The sequence below is a fragment of the Sceloporus occidentalis genome, unplaced genomic scaffold (genome assembly GCF_023333645.1).
Source record: "Sceloporus occidentalis isolate IW3139 unplaced genomic scaffold, rSceOcc1.0.p SCAF_3, whole genome shotgun sequence".
NCBI lineage: Eukaryota > Metazoa > Chordata > Lepidosauria > Squamata > Phrynosomatidae > Sceloporus > Sceloporus occidentalis.
The window spans coordinates 7,011,740-7,032,562 of record NW_028316983.1 but is presented as its reverse complement, the minus strand read 5'-3'; the positions used below and the strand labels follow the sequence as shown (position 1 = coordinate 7,032,562).

Here is a 20,823-nt window from a genome sequence, read left to right as displayed (position 1 = left end):
TCAACAACCAAATGTCCACTTAATGTTTTTGTTCACAAAAGGATGATTTGTAAAGGACAAAAACAAAAACAACAAGCTTTTTCACGAAAAATCTGGGTACAGTGGACAAGAATCCAACCTGATCTCCCCTTAAAATCTGCATGTTCTTTCACTCCCACACAACTTATGATCTGTGTGCATTTCTCCCTCAAAAATCTTCAGTGGAACAATCTGAAAATAAAACATAATACCGGGATGGCCCTTTGAATTCTAATTGGTCACAGATCTCATCTTCACTGATCTTTAAAAAAAATTTCAGTTCTGATTCATTTATTTCAATTCTGAGAAATTACAGGAGTACAGGTACTTCCGATGTAAACAGAGACTGACATAAATAGGGGAAGCCAGTTCCATAGGAAATCACTGGAGACTAGGAGGATGCACTGATATGGAGTTGAAGTAACCACAAAGATAGCAATTTTACCCAATCCACCACTAATTTTAAAGAGGTTTAATAGATCAAACACCATAGCTCAACTTTTCCAGGTTACACTAATGTGCAATTGCTCTCCAAAGGGAGCAGAAGAGACAGTAACTGATGATTCTACAAGGGGGCTTGGTTGGGATGAGCTGCTTTCAGGGACGTAGCCAGGATTTTGGGAAGAGGGGGTCCAGACTAAGTGCCACCTCCCCTTCCCAAAATCCTGGCTATGTCCCTGGAGAGAGAGAGCGTGGGGCTTGGGTGTGGCGGTGCAGCAGCACACACCATTCATTTTTCTAATGGAAGGGGGGGTCCGGACCCCAAGGACCCCCCCTTGGCTACGTCCCTGCTGCTTTGCCATCAGATAACTTCCTCTTCAGAGCAACTGGTAAGAACTGTGTTCTTCTGCTCTGCCTTCCACAGGTGGCTTCCCAGGTAGAGAAAGCATATCAGGAGAGGAGAGGCCGCACATCTCCTGTTGTGTCTTCAACACAAAGTGTAGAAGGCACAATAGGAGGAGAGGCAGCACAACATCTGTACAGTAACCAGTTGCAGTAAAAACAAAATCCACAGAACTCCCACTGATTTCTCTCTTTCCATTCAGTCCTCAGTTTTTAAGTTTTAAAATGTCATAAGGTTCGGTGTCATTTTTACTGCAGTGTGCCTAGCAGAGTTCCTTCTTTTGGCATTATTCCTGTCAACCCACTTGCCTTTTCACCATTAGGACTCCCCCATCTAAGCAGGCAGATGTAACTCTTCCCCCTCCAGTCATATTAACATCCCAACATTTCACTGCAGAAATAATCCAGTTTGACACTGATTTAAATATCCTGGCTCAATGCTATGGAATACTGGGAACTGTAGTTTGTTGTGACACCAGAGCACTCTGGCAGAGAAGGCTAAATATTTCACAAAACTACAAATCCCAGAATTTCAGAGCATGGTGCCACAGCAGTTAAAGTGGTATCAATCTGGATTATTTCTGCAGTGCGGATGCAGCCTGAGTTTCTTCCTTCTCCTCACACATCCTGTTTTAAGAAGGCAAAAGAAAACCATTTTTTCTGGCAATGCCAAGACAGCAGTTTCTTTCTCCCCCTCCCTACTCCTGCAAACTAAGCAGGTAATAGAAACCCAGCCCAATCAACTTTTCTTATAGCAAACCCCCAACTCACTTCACCCTCCTCACTCTATTGCCTCTCCTGCCTCACACAACTGCATCTGGATGAGACTTTATTTATTTTTGGAGAAACGTTGCATATGAGGATAATGTAAACCGAGACTGGCCTGTACAAGAAAGCTATTACCTGGACCTTGTCTTTTTTAATCCTGAGATTAGAAATGATTGGGAAGCCTTCTTTCTCACTCATTCATTTTAACACACAGGTTACCACTGACCTCTAGTGTGAAATTAAATTCATTGCAGCATTTACTGTGACTCTCTGTAACTCTCTGCCACTGCACCAGTGTGTTTCATTATAGGATACTGAAAATCCAGTTCCCCTAGCACATGATGGTTAAAAACAAGTTGAAAATGTTTTTTTAAAATGTTCAGGGTAGAAAAAAGGCTGAATCTATCTCTAAAGAGAAGATCTGTTGCCAAGACAAGACCACGCACTGAGTCACAGGACTTTCCTTCACTACTCAGTAAAATGGCTGTGACATTTTAAATGTCATAAAAGAATATTTTAAGGAGGACTGACAAAAATCTTTTGATCATGATTCTAACCTATTACCTTCCATACAACAGAAGAGATTTCATTACTGGGAAGAATGATTGGCAAGAACCAATTGTGGAAATGTCTAAAGAAATCTAGTACCATTTGTCTAAAATTCATCTCAAAATAGCCATCTTACAGCAAATGGAGTATTACATAGAAGGAGGAAAATATTTGGTAGATAATTTACTATTTCCACTCCTTTTAGAAGAAACATCACACTGTTATTTTGAACAAAACCACTATGATGATAAGCAATTAAAACTTTTCCATAAAGAAATACGCTTGCTCACTGGATTTAATAGTATTTTTCTTTTAATTTACTGTAAATATGAACTTTAAAAACTCCTTGCAATGTCTTTAGAAAAATGCAGTTTACACCTTCAAAAATCAAATAAAGTTTAAGGATAATAAGATGTAGCATAGAAAACATTCAAACTACTCCATAACTGTGAGAGGTAACAAACCAAAACGAAGAGGAAAAGGAGGAGGAGGAAGATTTCTAAACCTGTCAAAACATACTATGTTCTAAATTGTCCCAAAGGAAAATTGAAGTCAAAATGAAGCGGTGAGAAATCTTCCAGAGATAAGGAGGTTCTGATGGACAGACCGACTGCTCCTTGATACTCCTCTATATTTATACTTTAAAAAATCTGAAACTTGCAGATATTACTGACTTGGAGTATTTCATATATTATATATTAACTAGGAATATGTTTCTCATAATCACTCCTCAGCAGTAAATTAAAACTAAAGCCATAACTTAAAAATAATGCTTATCATTTAGAGTTCAGCATATTTTTAAACAGTTTGCTTTCTAATTAAGACTGAAAACAGAAAATGTGACTCTAGTCTAGGACACATCTGAGTATACTTGAGTATACTTGCCCATATAACTGCTCTACCTTACTCAAGCCCCTTCCATTATAATTTCTCAAGGATTTTTTTCAATTGTCTGAGGAAAGAACATAATTTGTATATCAACAGGTGAACAGAAAGTTCTAATCATGTTTACACCTAACAATCAGCAAAAAGGCCAGGCATATCAGGAAGGTAACAGAAACATATGGAATATTGACAAGGGGAGCTGGCTGGCTCAAGCCATCTTTTCTAAGAAGGCACTCTGTATTCAGAGTGAGCTTTGAACTTACCTGTATGATTTTTTAATATCATCTGAGGTGGCATTCTTGTCCAGTCCTAGAACATGATACAATGATTCCCCAGATGTAGACAATGAACGTTGCCTCTGGTCGCCCATCTTGAACTAACCTGGGAGGAAGAAAAGTAATTTTAATATAGAATATATATTCAGTTTGCAACCCAGGTAAAAACAACATAGTGAAGAGGACAGAGTGTTGAATTTGGAATAGAGATATCAGGGTTCACATTCCCCCTTGAGTTGTTAAGTCCACCTGATAACACCATCATTTTCCAGCCTGATTTTCTTCTGACTTTCCTTGGCTACTTAACATTTTGGGCAGACTGATAACTTTTGAGAGCTTATGTAGAAGATCTTGTTGAGAGGATCAAGTGCGAATTCTCCATGAATGGTGCTTCTCAAAGGAAGAGCATAGAAATATAGTATTATTTTAATATTAAACGTCACATACACACCCCACACACACATTCACATTTTGTGTAGCACTTTTAAAAAGCACCATCTTCAAAAAGATAAACATACTTTAAAAAAGTTCTTGGTTAGTTTAAATCCCACACCAACTGTTTCTGCAGCCACCAATATCCATTTAAAAGTAACAAAAAACTAACATCAACTGGTTGCAATAAAAAGCTATCGCATGCAAGCAGTTTGGGGGGAAAAATCACAGAATCATATAACTGTTAAGTTGGAAGAACATACACCAAGAATTCAAACAGTACTCTAGCTTAGTTCTAGATACAAATAAATGTAGACTCCACATCCATTGTCCCAACAAAGCAACTTTCCTGATTACTCTTTGCATTATTTGAGAAATGACTATGAGAGCAGCAGGATGTTAGACTCTCATCAGCAAACAAACAGCTGCTGAGACAAGGGGGAGAGAGAGAGAGAGAGAGAGAGAGAGAGAGAGAGAGAGAGAGTATGCCCAGGCTTGTACAATGAGAGTACTCCTGGGCATGGTTCTGAAAGCCATAAGCCTGGGAAATGCTGGTGGTAAAGGGAAGAGAGAGACAGAGAGGTTTCTCATGCAAGCCATGAGCTTTTGGAAATCCTGGTGGTGAACTGGAAGAAAGAGAGAGAGAGAGAGGTTTCTACCCCATTTTGCAAGCTATGGGCCTTGGAAATCCTGGGGGAGAATGTTAGGGATGATGGGAGTTGCAGCTCTTCTCCTGGCTTTCACTCTCACCCCCCTGGTCAGCGGAAGAACAACCAGTTTGACCAGTAGCTCTGAGAATTGGCTGAAGATGTTTTCCAATCTTCTCTGGAGTCTGCTGGTTCTTGTGCAGCTCTCAAGACACCAATCAACACAGTAGTCTTCTATAAAAGATCTACTTTTATTGTAATATATACACTATGCACAAAACAATTCACTACTCACAAAACTCACACTACTATACTCCTCAATACCCACAAAAAATATTGCCATACATTATTGCTTATATAGACATTTGTCTCTCCATTCATTATACAGTTGCCACCTCCTGGGCGTGTACATACATTATGATTGACATATCATACTTGGCTCAATCTTTACCTCACATTGCATCATACATTGCTGTCCACTCAATGACTTTCAGGTGATATCAATTTGCACCTTTTCACTTTGTCCTTGCCACATGTGTCCTTGGCTTTTAGGAACTTCTAATTACATTATATGCAACACCTATGTGCCATTTCAATAGCTTTTGCTGTGTCATGTTACTTTCAAATACATTCATATACATATTATATTTCTTGTGACTATATATCCCATGTTGCTTTTTCCTGACAGAGAAGAGAAGAGAGAGAGAGAGACTTCTACTCCATTTTGCCAAGCCATGAGTCTTGGAAATGCTGGTGGTAAAGGGGAGGGGGAGAGTGTTTATGTGTGCTGAGGTTTGCTTACCCATTTTCCATACTGAGACTGTGACCCTTGGGAGAGGTCCAGAGAGGGAGATGTAGGGAGGGAAGTGGTGCTATTTTCCCCATTAGATCTTTTGTAACATGCCCAGTGTTTGAGCCTCAACTTATCCACAGATCTTATCAAAATTCATGATTTTGGCCCCAAAAACTGCCCTCGACTTATACATGAGGTTGACTTATACACAGGTATATATGATAATTCAAGAAGAAACTACAGGGCAGCTACCTAAATATACAGAACAAAAAAAATCTTAATTTTAGTGTCAATCAAGCTCCTGTTGCAACAAAAGCAATGTAAGAAATCTCACTGCCATCTGGTAAGTCAATAACTATAATATATTTTAAGCACCACTTTCAGAAGCTTGTATAATGACAATTAAAATATATGTCAGATTTTTAAGCATACTGCATCTGCCTAGTTAAAGAGCAGCAAAAAGTTCAAATATTAGTCACAATGTCAGTAGGAAAAGATTTATCACCTAGCTCAAGGCTCCAGAAATTTACAGCAGACACAAAGTCTGTCTAATATGTTAATGTAGCCTGAAAAGCAAATTCAGAATTTGCAAAAGCAATATGACATTTCTCACTGTCCCAGGTGCCTAGGAATCATTTCAGGGATCTGAATGCAATGAGAGAACTCCTGGGCATATTCTTTAACTACCTCAGGTTCAAAAAATTTCCTAGCACAGTTATTTTAGCTATCACAAAAGTACTCCATGGCACAAAAACACTTGATAAGAAAAGCCAGACATAAGTGTTTATAAAATCACTGGAGCACTTTATAGATAAACTGACTTTCCTTATCTTAATTGTTCAACTTCCTACCCTCCGAGAATTAAAAATAATAATCTAATATTGGTGGGTCAGATCTCCATGTTGCCAGATACTAGCTAGATACTATGATCAAACACTAAAAACATGATATAGCAAATGAGGAAAATACCAAAGTAGGCTTAATAATGAACATTAAGAAAACAAAAATAATGTCCGTAGAAGATCTACAAGAATTCTCCCTACATAATGAAAGCACTGACCAAGTCAAACAGTTCCCATATCTTGGATCAAATATTGATTGGAACGGTGACTGCAGTCAAGAAATAAGATGAAGACTAGGATTGGGAAGGGCAGCTAAGAAAGAATGGGACAAGATTCTAAAGTGTAAAGATATAACTCTCAACACTAAAGTGAGGGTCGCCCAAGCCATCGTATTCCTGGTCACTATGCATGAATGTGAGAACTGGACAATGAAAAACGCCAATAGAAAGAAAATCAATTCACTTGAGATTTGGTGCTGGAGAAAAGTGCTGAAGATACAGTGGATGACCAAGAAGAAAAGCAAACAGGTTGTAGAACTGATCACGCCCGGACCACCTTGACTACATCATGAAAACGCATGAATCATTGGAAACGATAATGCTATGAAAGGTAGAAGGTACTAGAAAGAGAGGAAGGCCAGATGGTTGGATTCCATCAGAGAGGCCATGGGCCTCAGCCTGCAGGACTTGAGCAGGGCAGTTGAGGACAGAAGGTCTTGGAGATGTCTCATTCACAGGGTCACCATGAATCAAGGTTGACTTGAGGGCAGTTAACAACAACAACACCACAACAAATCAGAAGAAACTCTCTGAGCCTTGAGATAACCCATTTTCCCAAACTTCTTCAGTGCAAAGGTCATCGACAGCACATTTTTTGCAATCTGTGATTAGTTTTCTCTTCTGGCAACAGATTATTTGAGTTGGTAATTATGTCAATCTCTCAGCAGCAGAATGCTCACAGGTTTTCCATTGGTAAGTGCAATCAAAACATGGGGGAAATACGTCATTTGGTGACTAAAACTGTCATTTGATGAATGAATTAAAAAATAAAAGAGGACAATCCCTGACAGTGCAGCTATGGAGATCAGAGTTCACTGCATCTGTTTTAGATTAAGTATGGCAAGTTGAATCATAGGCCCCATACAGACAGGCCAAAATAAAGCTGCTTCAGGTCACTTTGGAGGTATGCAGTTTAAATGATGCATGTGTACTAAGAGTCCAGAAGCCACGATCCAGTCTAAGGACTGGAGCGCAGCTTTGGTGCAATATATGAAACATAAATGACTCTTAGTATGCATGCATCATTTAAACAGCATACCTCCAAAGGATTCATCCTTGCTGAAGCAAGCCTTCTGAATAAAATGTTCATTTGAAGTTAGCTTGTTTCAATTGATCTTAATTAAGGTCAAGCACAGTTTGTGGTGGTCTGGGTGGTACAGCAAATACAAATGATCTACAACAAAAGCACCTTATCTCTTTGCACCCAGGCTGGAAGAAAAGGACAAATGGACTAAATGTATCCTATGGATTATTCCTGTAATATTAAACAATGGTTTAGTACAGCCTTTGCCAAATTCAGGTCTCTAGAAGATGTTAAACTCTAAAGAATACAAGCTGGGAAAGAAACTTCCATGAAGATGTTAAATGTCAAAATCTTGCATTGTTTCTACGCAAAAGTAATCAAGTAAGAAACACAAGCCTATTTTATGCTCTTTTTAAAAAGCTAGTAACAATGCTTAATCCAAAGCAGTTTAGCTCTAAGCAGTCAAGACAAGATACATGCTGTACAGAAATGTGAGGGAACAGCAAAAGAATGTAAATCCTATGAAGAGCATTTTACAGTATACAGATTCTTGTTTGAGGAAAGGGTGACCTCAAGGACTAGGTGAGTACATAGAAGGACTAGTAAATGTGAGAAACAGTGACATGGTAAAGACATCTCAAAGAATCCAGGTTGGGGTTTAGGTCTCAAATGCATTTTAAACTGTACCCACATTCAAATATTTTATATACCTTCAAAAGTCTTACCTAGGCTCCAACCAAAGCATATAGAATAACTGACAAATTGCTCCCCAGTTATATAACAAAACAATGGAGTCACAGTTATTCCCTATGAAAGGGAAGAGAAATAGAGAGATCAGTTCCTTGGCTATATTATCATAATTTAAAGGGCTGCTTCTTCCCATATGACCCTATCCATCCACAGTAGACTCACAGAGTTGGAAGGTACTAAAAGGGTAATCTAATCTGCCCTCCTGCCATGCAGAAATATAACTAAAGCACTCCTGAAAGACAGTAAACACTTTCGATTTTTTGATGGCTCACATGTACACCAACTTTTTTTTTATGCACAACATTATTTAAAAATATTGTATAAATTTGTCTTCAGGCTATGTGTATAAGGTATATATGAAACATAAATTAATTTATGTTTAGATTTATAATTTCCAATATATCTCATTATATATGTGAATGCAAATAAAGGTATTCAAAAGGCAAATCAATCCAAAATCGAAAACACTTCTGGTCCCAAGCATTATGGATAAGGGAGATTCAACCTGTAGCTGTGTACTGTAGAATCAGTTGGAAGAGATCACAAGGGTCATCCAGTCCTACCCTCTGCCATGCATGAAATTTCTATCTGGTTCCTTGTTACAGGTCCCAAGTACAGGGAAAACAGCTTAACATACATAAAATCTCTCAACTTTTGGCTGATATAATGATGAAAAAGATATGTTTGATGCTTTATCTTCTGATTATGAGCTTTATCACTGTTAATGACTCAGAACCATTGGAAGCACTGTTTAAAAATTCAATACATGCTATAAATACAGTTTATGCCACACTTTTTGGTAGTACCAACATGACTACCATTTTTTTTAGCTAAACCTACCTCACCTGACTGTATTTGGAGAAATCATTTGAATATGCAAAACCCAACATCTCATAGCCTTTTCTAGCTGTACTGATCTTTAACTGGGACTGATGGGATAAACATAAGGTTTTTGTAAGCATTTTTTTAACTGTTTGCCAAAGATATAATGGTATATGCTTATATGATTCTAGTAATTTTAAAGGCAATCATATCTGCTTTTCTTTGGAAAACTGATTATGTACAAAACAACCGAATTTGCTTCTGCAGAATTTGCACAAGTCTACAATCTGAGATTTATAGTCTAAGAAACTATAATCTACAAACAGGCTTAGTTGAAAAAGTATCTCGCTCCATAACTCCTGTGAACAGGCTTGTTTTTCAATGTTAAAAAAAGGCAGAGAAATAAAACATTGACAATTGAATAAGAAAATGAAGCTGAACCAACAATCTCAGGATTGCATGATTGAGATGGTATAATCTTCTTCCACATAAAAACAGCAATCCCTTTACTATTCATAAGCAATTAAAGCAGGAGGTAGCCAGACGCAATAGCAGTTAGACACCTTGGAGCTAATTCAGAAAGTGTAAATTTTTTCCTGTATAGCTATGATTAAGGTTTAAGTATGTTCATATATGAGAAAGGCTCAGATTTAAATTCTAAAAGTTGCATCTAAGACAAAAATCATCAGAAAGATATCCTGGAAAGCACAATGACAACCAGACACTACTTGACTAAAAAGACTGCAAGAGCTGAAGCTCCCTTTAGTTGCAACGAAAGAATTACAAATCACTTCCTGTCTCAGCCAGAGAATTGATTTATTGAAATACTTCTTTCCTGCCTTTCTGTCAAAAATGCAGAACACAAATGTAAGAACAATGCATTTAAAAATATTAATGTAACACACACCGTAGGAAAAATGTAAAGCAGCCAGAATGAAATTTCAGGAAGAGCCAACAAGAGACAGAAAGAGATCAGACAGGTCTATGCCAGAATACCGTATTTTTCCACTCTACAATCTAGGCACTGAAAAAGGCATTGTCTTCCAGTTCAGCAAATTTCAGAATGCAAATACTCTATCAAAAGAGTTTAAGCATTTAAAAACACATTGGCTGACTCAGACGAAGACAGTCCTTAAGATATCCTGGAGCCAGACAGTTTAGGACCTGCAAGGTTAAGACATGTATGTAGAACTAGACCCAGAAGAAAACTGGTTCTGGAGCACCAGAATGATGTGATCAGGTCATACTCTGGCCCTTACAATTCATTTATTTAAAGGCTTGAAACCTTAGTGACAACACAACATTATCAACATTCAGTATTTGTCTGGGACAAGGGCTGGTTTTTCACAGCACTGGCAATATGAGCTCACTGCTTATGCATAAGTCATTTAATAGAATCTGTGCCTTTCTGAGGTGGGGAAGAGAAGAAGATAGAACTGTGCAGTCAACAATATCAAGCCACTCAGACAACGCTGCTTTAACATGTTGCTCTGATTCTGGGGAAACCACTTTTGCCTTCAGACTGAAGTGTTAAAATTCAATGGTTGGAAAAAATAACAACTATTTCTTACCCCAGCAGGAAGGACCGTCATGACTTTTAAAAGGTAAGCACAGCAATTATACTAATGCCAACAATACAACTAGATAGCATCTATGGACTTAGCAAAAGCAGTGTCACAAACCCCTCCTCAACTAGCCATCTTATTTTTAAAAGGTGGGGCAATTCAAGTTTCCTAAGACTTCAGTCTTTGTTAAGGAAACAACAATATTTAAATATCAAAAATATCAAAGCCAAGCCTGTTGGGGTCTAGCTTTAAATCAGCAGAGTAGCAGAAAACATGTCTTTGTTTAACTATGTCTTTGTCTGACTCAAAAACAACAAACAGGAGTAGCTTGTAGTTTAAACCAAAGTTAACTAATGATTTTAATCTACATATACATAAAGTCCATGTCCTAATCTAGTTAGTGAATAGTTCAGGTAAAGAGGAAATCTTTATCTCACAATCTTTCTAAAGAAAGGTGAGAAAGGAGGAAGATGGAGAACCCCAGCAGTTCAGGAGAAAAACCTTTGTGTGTGGGAAAAACCTCCCAAAAAAGAGGAAGTGACTTGAGTCATAAGGTTTGTATGACATTGCCCTGTGATTTAGTAGTAGCAGCAAATGGGATATTTGCAAATAGGTGAGACAGCAGGATTTGCATACAGGAAAATCTATAATCTAAGAAGGGGAAAAGAGAATGCAAAAAATCTTCCAAAAATGGCTTTAAATTTTAAAAAAGCTGCCTGTTTTTAGTTTGTTGTTATTATTATCATTATCATTATCATTAACCTTTATTTATAAAGCTCTGTAAATTTACACAGTGCTGTACATACAATCTTTTTAATTGGACGGTTCCCTGCCCTCAGGCTTACAATCTAAAAAGACAGGACACAAAAGGAGAAGGGAATGGTGGTGGGGAAGGGGATGAGAGCCTTCTTTTGGAGGCTAGACACCTGTTCTTTCAAGGCTAAAAAACACAAATATGGCAGAATGAATTCCAATAGTTGGGCTCTCCAGCCATAAGGCCAGCACAACATGGTGAGTAATATGGTAGAGAGATTACAGCAGATCTTGAGAAATACTATTTCTTTTGCACTACAGCTTCCAGAATCCACCAGCTAGCATGGCCACATGTGACTTTTCCTATTTCTGGTTCATCCTACAAAAGATCCTTCCTTTGGGCAAAGCTTAAATAGACAACAGGCTTTCCAGATGATTTTTAAATGATAATTTAAATGTGGATTATTTTAGAATGTATCTCTTATTTGTCCTTTTAAACTGTTCCACGTTTTAATTAATATGTTTTAATTGATGTTATGCATTGTTGATTTCTTATTTTTACCTGACTCAATCAATGGAGAGAAGTGGATAAGAAATACATCATCATCATTATTACTATTATTATTACATGATAACATGACCATTTGTTATTTTCATTGATAATAGACTGTTCAAACTTTGAAGATATTCACATCAAAACAGCAACCAGTCTTGCATGAATATCATTAAACAGAGAGTATGTGAACATCTAGAAGGCAATGCCATAATCACAAAAAGTCAACATGGGTTTCAGAGAAACAAATCATGCCAGACAAATCTAATCTCTTTCTTTGATAAAATTACTGGCTTGGTAGATGAAGGGAATGCTGTGGATATAGTATATCTTTATTTCAGTAAGGCCTTTGACAAGGTTTCCCACGACATTCTTGCAAACAAGCTTGTAAAATGTGGGCTAAACAAAGTAACTGTTACATGGATTTGTAACTGGTTGACCGGCCGAACCCAAAGAGTGCTCAACAATGGATCTTTTTCAGCCTGGAGAGAAGTGACCAGTGGAGTTCCACAGGGCTTTCTCCTGGGTCCAGTGTTATTCAACATCTTTATCAATGACCTGGATGACAGAATTGGGAGCATACTTATCAAATTTGCAGATGACACCAAATTAGGAGGAATAGCTAATACTCCAGAAGACAGGATCAACATTCAAAATGACCTGAATAGACTGGAAAGCTGGGCCAAAGCTAACAAAATGAAATTCAACACAGAGAAATGTAAGGTACTGCACTTAGGGCTGAAAAATAAAATGCACAGATATAGGATGGGGGACACCTGGCTGAATGAGAGACTTATATGTGTGAAAGGGATCTGGGAGTCCAAGTAGACCAGAAGTTGAACATGAGTCAACAGTGCGATGCGGCAGCTAAAAAGGCCAATGCTATTTTAGGCTGCATCAATAGAAGTATAGTGTCTAGATCAAGAGAAGTAATTCTGCTCTGGTCAGGCCCCACCTGGAATATTGTGTCCAGTTCTGGGCACCACAATTCAAAAAGGACATTGAGAAACTGGAGCGTGTCCAGAGGAGGGTGACTAAAATGGTGAAAGGTCTGGAAACCATGCCCTATGAGGAACGACTCAGGGAGCTGGGGATGTTTAGCCTGGAGAAAAGAAGGTTAAGAGGTGATATGATAGCCCTGTTTAAATATTTGAAAGGATGTCATATTGAGGAGGAAGCAAGTTTGTTTTCTGCTGCTCCAGAGAACAGGACCCGGAGCAATGGATGCAAGCTCCAGGAAAAGAGATTCCAGCTCAACATTAGGAGGAACTTCCTGACAGTAAGGGCTGTTCAACAGTGGAACAAACTCCCTCGGAGTGTAGTGGAGTCTCCTTCCTTGGAGGTCTTCAAACAGAGGCTGGATGGCCATCTGTCAGGTAAGCTTTGATTTGGATTTCCTGCATGGCAAAAGGGGGTTGGACTGGATGGCCCTTGCGGTCTGTTCCAACTCTACGATTCTATAATTCAGCTGGGGGGGGGGGGGGTCAGGGACAATCACTAAATCTGATTTTCTCTGTATCACAACCAAGTATGCAAGGCCTCTGACAAAGCCAGGAGATCATCATCTGCCATTCTTCAACAGTAAATACTCTGCAAGAAGACAGACTGGCAGCTATTTTTGGATTAGGTCATTTCAACTAGCCCACGCTAGATTAAATAGGCGCTTGCAAAAGGTATTTTTAAAGCACTTGGTTTTTAGCCAGATTAACTATCTGCCTTCAATTCCATGAGTTTATGTACTTTTAAGAAAATATCTTAAAAAACAAAACAAAACAAAATTCAGTTCTATATTTCAAAAAAAGAACTGGATTCATTCCATATCAGAGGCAAATAAGCAGATGATACCCACCCAGAAATGAAACTTGACAGGTGGGAAAATCCTCTTGAAGTAGCAAGAATCAAAAAGCAACAATCTACCATCTTGCCAATGAATAAATAAATTAAAAATCTTCTTTCAGTTAAGATGTTGAGAATGTGTCAAAGATGGAAGCAAGCTCTGTTTAAAGGTAACATTTCCTTTACACCTTGGCAATACAGTTGGCCCTCCACATTTGCAGCTTTGACTTTTGCAGATTTAATTATTTGCGGTTTTGAGGAATATGGTCTCTCTAGGAATCTCTTGGCCCTCCAGCACAACTCTGCCAGAAGCTAACCATAGAGTCGTTCTGAAGAGCCAAGAAAATCGTAGAGAAAACACTTCTCTAGACATTTGTAGATCCTCCATCATGATTCAAAGGCGGGATACAAACCGCCATATAGTACGTATAGGATACGTACTAGGGTTAGGAAGGGGCGGTGCTTCCGCACCCCCCTAACCCTAGTACGTATCCTATACGTACAAGATGGCGGCGCCCCTTCCACATGGGCGCTGCCATCTTTACGTACTGGACGCATAGCGTCCAGACGTGTCGCGGCACCTATGACGTCGCGAATGCGCCAGCGGCGCTTTGCGACGTCATCAGTGCGCCGCAAGAAGAAGCTCCGAAATGGAGCTTCTTTTTTGCTCTGCGCGGGAGCCGCACGGTTTGGCTGCTGCAGCTCCCGTGCGCAGCAAACGGCGGCGGCGGGGAAGCGCCGCAAAGCGGCGGTTTGTATCCCGCCTATGATCAGCTTCTGACAGATGTTGACTATAGAGTTACCCTAGAGGACCTGGGGATTTCTACAGATGTGTTCTCTTAGGTAAAAAGAATAGTGTTGTTTTTTTTATTTGCAGTTTTTCCACACACACGGGGGTCCTCCACCCCTAACCCCAGCAAATGTGGAAGGACCACTGTGGCTAAGAGCTTTACCAGAAGATTGTTAACATTATTTAAACAAAAGAGTTGATTCTTGGCCATAAGTTGGAAACAACTAGAAGGCAAATAACAAAAATAAATGCAAGAGCCAAGCTCAGTGGGGATACCCACATGAACCAGCATGAAATTCCTGGCATATTCTGCACAACATTAGTTCAAACCGTTTCCCTTCCACAAATTTGGAGACAATTATATTCTCACAAATATATTTGCACTGGCTGAGTATATTTGCACTCAGAAAATGCTTGTTTTACAACGTGAGTGGGAAAGTGTTCACAGGTCGCATGAGGTGTCAAGAATATTTTTGTTTCAAAATGCCCGCAAATGCCCTCATGGGTGGTTATTTTGCCACTTTTTCCCCAGACCAATTTCAGCGCAGGAAATGCCATTTACAAAAAAAACAACAGCAAGTGAACTTCAACTCAATTCCTGTTGTTTAAAAAGGTCTGTCCTGAGCTTAGAATAGCCTGGGGTGGGGTGGGGGGCTAAAAACATGGATGTAGAACAGTATTGCTTCCCAGCTACTGCGGAAAGCAGTAAAATGTTGGCTTCAATTATAGAATAGTGGGTATATATTGAACATCCAGGGGGGAATCTAAGAAGAATGTAGCAACAGACTGGACTGGATAATTATGCTGAAATTCTCTCTATGGAAATTCTAAGAAAATATTTCCTATCTGGAACTATCAGTTTGGGTTTAATATCTGCCAGTTGGACTGATACATAATCATCTGGTTACCAACAAAACTTTAAACTTCAGCTGACGTTGATCTGTCTGATGGGGATGCTTTAGTATCCAGATATTTTGGCTGAGACAGCGGATGAACTGAAAAACATACACTGGGTCCCTTATCAAAAACAAGGTTGAACACCAGGAATACTCACAGATTTCTCACTAATAAAATACATCTCCTTCCCTGAGCAATGAAACCTGGAGAAGGAGGCTCACAGACCTTAACAAAACAGTTTCCACAATCCTCAAGGTAATACAACCAAAAACCACACACTTCTAACTCAAATTTTCAAATTTTGGAATTCCAGAAAAGGGAGACCCAACATGTAGCTGAAGTTTAAACTTTGTTATGTGTCTTTATGTAGACTCCCAAACTATGGCAACCTTATCATAGGTTTTTTTCCTGGCAAAATTATTCTGAGAAGTTGTGGCATTGCCCTTCTCCAAGGATGACAGAGTGTGACTTGTTGAAAGCCACCCAGTGGGTTTTCATATCAGAGCAGGGACTCAAACCATGGTCTCCCAGAGTCTTAGTCTAACACTGAAACCATTGGATTATGCTGGCTTCACAAGACATCTAAACTGTCTATGACTGTAAGATTCAGAAACCTAAGGACACAGAAACCTTGCTAAAATACACAAGTTACCTTTGCAATTCACCAGCATTAGCATTCACCCCAGAGGTTGACAAACACAGGCTCCTGCACTGAATGTACCGGGATGTGCTCTCAGACCCTATGGGGAACTGCTTCATGCTTGGAAAGCCACACACACCCTTGACAGAATGTCCATATTTTATTTCAGCCAACCTGAGAGTACATCATACTTAAAGCTACAATGAACCAAAAGGATTTTATTTGGTCAAGACCCTGTGTTACAAACTGACAAAGCACTGTCAAGCCAGAACTACATGTTCAATATACAGTAGGCCCCCCATATTTGCAGACTTGCCATCAAAGGATTTCAGCATCCATGGATGGCAATTCTGTGGGGGGAAGCAGCGGAGGAGGGGGAGGAGGCGGTAAAATAGAGGACGGAGAAGGAAGAAAGACACAACGGCCTTGGGTGGCATCGGGCGAGGAGAAGGAAGGAAGGAAGGAAGGAAGGAAGGAAGGAAGGGGAGGAAAAGGAGTAAGAAAGTAGCAGTGGGGGAAGAGGAGGAGGAGGGAGGAAGAGACGGTAGCCGTGGGGCAGGGGGAAGATGAGAAGGAAGAGGAGAAAGAGGTGGCCACAGCAATTTGAATCCGCCCAGCTCCACTGCAGGAGGAGGAAGAGGCAGAGGAGAGCACTAGCGGGGCAGGTGCGCCTAGAGCATCTCCTAGAGCTTCTTCCTCCTCCTCCTCGGTCCTCTTTTGGGGCACCTCCTCTGAGTTCCCTCACTTCCTCCCTTCCTGCTTTCCTAGCTGAGTCATAGGGTGGTGGTCGCAGAGGGCTGGTGGTGGTCATAGAGCGTGGCTTGAAGGGGTCACCTTACAGGTCTGAGTGGCGGCCAGGTGAGGCCCAGTGCCCCTCCAGTGGTGGCAGCAGTGGCAGACCCTCAGAGGGGGCTGCCCTGAAAGCCATTGGCTGCTGCCATCGCTGCCTGGCTGCAGGAGGAACCAGTCTGCAGCCGCATATGCCGCCAAGGCCTCCATGGCCACAATGAATGGGTTGTACAAGTTCAAGTATGGCCCTGCCCCCCAACTCCCCTCCCTCTGAGGGAGAAGGGCTCCCTCCTCCTCCACCACCCCCAAATTATAGGCCCTTGAAGCCCATTGTCCCGATGGTAGCATGGCCCTGTGGCCACACCACCATTAAGGAGATTGGGACTTAACTATCTGCAGAGTTTGGTATCCGCAGGGGGGGATCTGGAACGGATCCCACACAGATACCAAGCAGACCAGCTCTGGCAACCCGGGTCTCTAGTCCAATGATACAGCCTCTATCATGGATTTTCTCAGATGAATAATCTGTCTGAAGAGGTGGGTTCCTGATGCTTTCCTGATCACCTCCTCCTACTATGTGGTCCTGGTAACTACAGATTATGAGGGAGGCCTCCATTGCTATCTGTCACACCAGCTGGAGAAATCCTTCAATATATCTAGCAAGAGTGCAGACTTATACTTAGTTGGACTCTTATGCCTTTTGCCTTTGATTCCACCATCCCATTTCTCAATTGTTTCAACTCTTTCAATTTCTCAATTGTATTCCTAGCTGTGTGTTATTGCTGGAAACAAGGGGAAATACCTTATCTAGTAGAGCTTGGTGGCTTACCCTCAAGTTGTGGATGAAAGTTATAGTATTTGGTGAAGGCTTAGGTTTCCTTAAACATCTGGCACAAGATAATTATTTTAGTTGTTGGTCCAAGTGCATAGCAAAGAAAGCTACATCTATTGACCTCTCCTCTTCTTTCTAACCTGGGCTCAGATACTGCTCCTAAATCTGTTAAATTAAGGCTACTGGAGACAGCTTTCTGTAAATTGTTGATGTTCTTATGTTCTCCCAGTACATTGCACATACATTACGATGGCCCTTTCCATATTGCCAATTATTTGGTGAGCCTGTCTCCAGGCAGCTATCACCATTTTCTAAGGCAAGGTGCAATGTTCCATAGAACTACTTTGTGGTAGATTTGCCAGTGTTCCTTATGCCAAAAGAAGATGGCCATGTAATAACTTGGAAGCAGAGTCTATGCCAGTGATGGCGAACCTTTTTAGGTCACCATGCCAAGGGTGGAGATTCCGCCCTCCGGGGGCGGGGGCCCATACCAGAGGCGGGGCTTCCACCCCCCAGGGGCGGAGTTTTCCCCGCGCCCTTTCCCGGCCTCGAGCTGTCTCTGAGAGACAGCTGGAAGTCAGGGAAACTGCGGGAGGAGTGACAGGCGCACACCTGCTCCTCCTGCCCTTCCCTTGGCCTCCAGCTGTCTCTCAGAGACAGCTGGGGATCAGTAAGGGCCCGTGGGGGGCAGGAGCAAAGGATCCGCAGGCCCTGCTCCTGTCCCCGGGGCTGCCCCAGGCTGGAGGTGTCCTCCGAAGGACACCTCCGGCCTGGTGAAGCCCTGCGGGTGGGAGGAGGAGGAAGCCGGCGGGCCCTGCTCCCGTCCTCGGGGCTGCCCGAGGCCGGAGGTGTCCGAAGCTGTGGGTCTGGGAGGGCGAGGAGGGAAGGAGAAGCTGGCACAGGCCGTTTCGCCTTCCCTCCTCGCCTTCCCAAACCCATAGCAGCACAGCCGTGGGTCTGGGAGGGCGAGGAGGGAAGGAGAAGCCGAGGAGGAGGAGTCTGGGCACACGTCCCAGCCCCCTTCTTTTCGGCCCTTTCCTCCACGCGAAAGGGCTCCATGGAGTCTTTTCATGTGGAGGAAAGGGAAGCCGAGGAGGAGGAGGCTGGGCACACGTCCCAGCCCCCTTCCCTTCGGCCCTTTCACGCAGAGAAATGGGAAGACGGCTGAGAGGAGGAGACAGATGCGTGCACGCCTCTGTCTCCTCCCAGGCACCATTTTCTGGCTTCCTGCTCTCTCAAAGAGACAGCGGGAGGCCCGAAAATGGCAGGGAGGAGGCGGAACGGACACATGTGTGCCCATTCCGCCTTCTCCGTCGCCCCGTGCCTGGTGAAATGGCGTCACTTGCCACCCGTGGCACGCGTGCCATAGGTTCGCCATCATGGGTCTATGCAATATATTTTATTACTCTGTAGTCTTTACAATCAGATCTGACAAGCCATTACAAGGAATGAAACAATATTAGATGGCAAAGCAGTAATCAAAGTAAATAAAATGAAAAGACATTTGCTTTTCAGAGGTAATAGATTATTTAATGTGTATTGGTGATATATACACATATAATGGAAAACACTTATATTACCATCTATTCACCAGAAACAGCCCTTTAAGTAGTTCCTACTAATGTTCAGTACCTTTAAGAAGAGTGGATTGCTACACACTCACCAGCCATCTGTTATGTGTTCCAGCTGGAGAGGATTCCCTTGGAGTGGTTTCTCTCCAAAGACTATGAAGAAAGGTAATCTCTTGGATTAAGAAGCATCACTCTTAACTGCCTGCAAACCAAACACTATGTGCATCTGGTTAGTCAGCACTATGGGGGGGTGGGGGGGTGGGGGTGGGGAAGCCAAACATTTAAACTAATCTTGGTCCATCTTTCTTCATTACATGCCTGGTTTTTGGGTAGTTCAGCCAACATTTCGGTGTATAATGTCAGATTTAATTTAGATTAGCAATCATGTCTGCTCTGACTTGTTATAGAGAGTCCCCATTTATCAGAGGAATAATGAAATCTTTCCTTCCACTTAAAAACTGTGCTTTGTGGCAGCATAGAATCATAGAGTTGGAAGAGACCTTATGCCCAACCCCCTGCCATGCAGGAACTCACAATCAAAGCACCCCTGAGAGATGGCCATCCAGCCTCTACTTGAAAACCTCCTTAGAAGGAGATTCCACCACCCTCTAAGGAAGTGTGCTCCACTATCAAACAGTTCTCACTGTCAGAAAGTTCCTCCTAATGTTGAGGTGGAATCTCTTTTTCTATAGTTTGAATCCATTACTCTAGTCCTATTCCTTGGAGTAGCAGAAAACAATCTTGCTCCAACCTCAGTATCATACTCCTTCAAATATTTAAACAGGGCTATCATATCACCTTGTCTTCTCCAGGCTAAAGGTACCCAGCTCCCTAAGCCTCTCCCTCCTCACAGAGCATGGTCTCCAGACCCTTCACCATTTTGGTGGCCCTCCTCAGGACACGTTCCAGCTTTTCAACATCCTTTTTGAATTGTGGTTTCCAGAACTGGACACAATATTCCAGGTGAGGTCTGACCAAAGCAGAATATTACTTCCCTCATTCTAGACATAATACTTCTATTGATGCAGCCTAAAATCGCATTGGCCTTTTTAGCTGCCACATCACAATGTTGACTCATGTTCAACTTGTGGTCTACTTGGACTCCTAGATCCCTTTCACACACAGTTTTTCAGACAGGTGTCCCCAATCCTATATCTATGCATTTCTTTTTTTCTGCCTAGGTGCAGTACCTTACATTTCTTTTTGTTGAAATGTCACACATTACTATAAAATCATAGAGTTGAGAGAGGCCTATGGGCCATCAGGGCCAACCCCCTGCTCACTATAGGATCTCAAGCTAAAGCATCCCCAGCAGGTAGCTGTTCAGCCTGTTTTTGAAGACGCCCAGACAAGACCTCATCAACTCTCTAAGCAACTGATTCCAGTGCTGAACCGCTCTGTCAAGAAGTTTCTTCTAAAGTTAAATCGAAATCTACTGTGGATAGGTAACTGTAGTCTTAAAGCAAGGGTGGGCAAACGTGTGAAGGCAAAAAGGACCAATTTCCTTCCAGAAACCACCCTATGGGCTGCACACCCACACCCATTTTCTCCTGTAGTCACTCTCAAAATGGTGACAGAAAGTTATATCATGTCACTTCCTGATACCATTTTTAGGACTGGAGAAGAAAACCCAGGTATCTGAGGGAAGATATGGGTTGGTTTCAGTGGGTG

General features: G+C 41.5%; 1 protein-coding gene across 1 annotated transcript in view; it reads right to left on the bottom strand.

Moving 5' to 3' along the window:
- Positions 1-20,823, bottom strand: part of DNAJC5 (DnaJ heat shock protein family (Hsp40) member C5) — a 77,718-nt gene that overhangs the window by 15,595 nt on the left and 41,300 nt on the right. The window contains exon 3 of the mRNA XM_089513562.1: positions 3,327-3,444. Within this exon, the coding sequence (XP_089369688.1) occupies positions 3,327-3,433 (107 nt within the window). The 5' untranslated portion in view covers positions 3,434-3,444. The remainder of the gene's footprint in view (positions 1-3,326; positions 3,445-20,823) is intronic.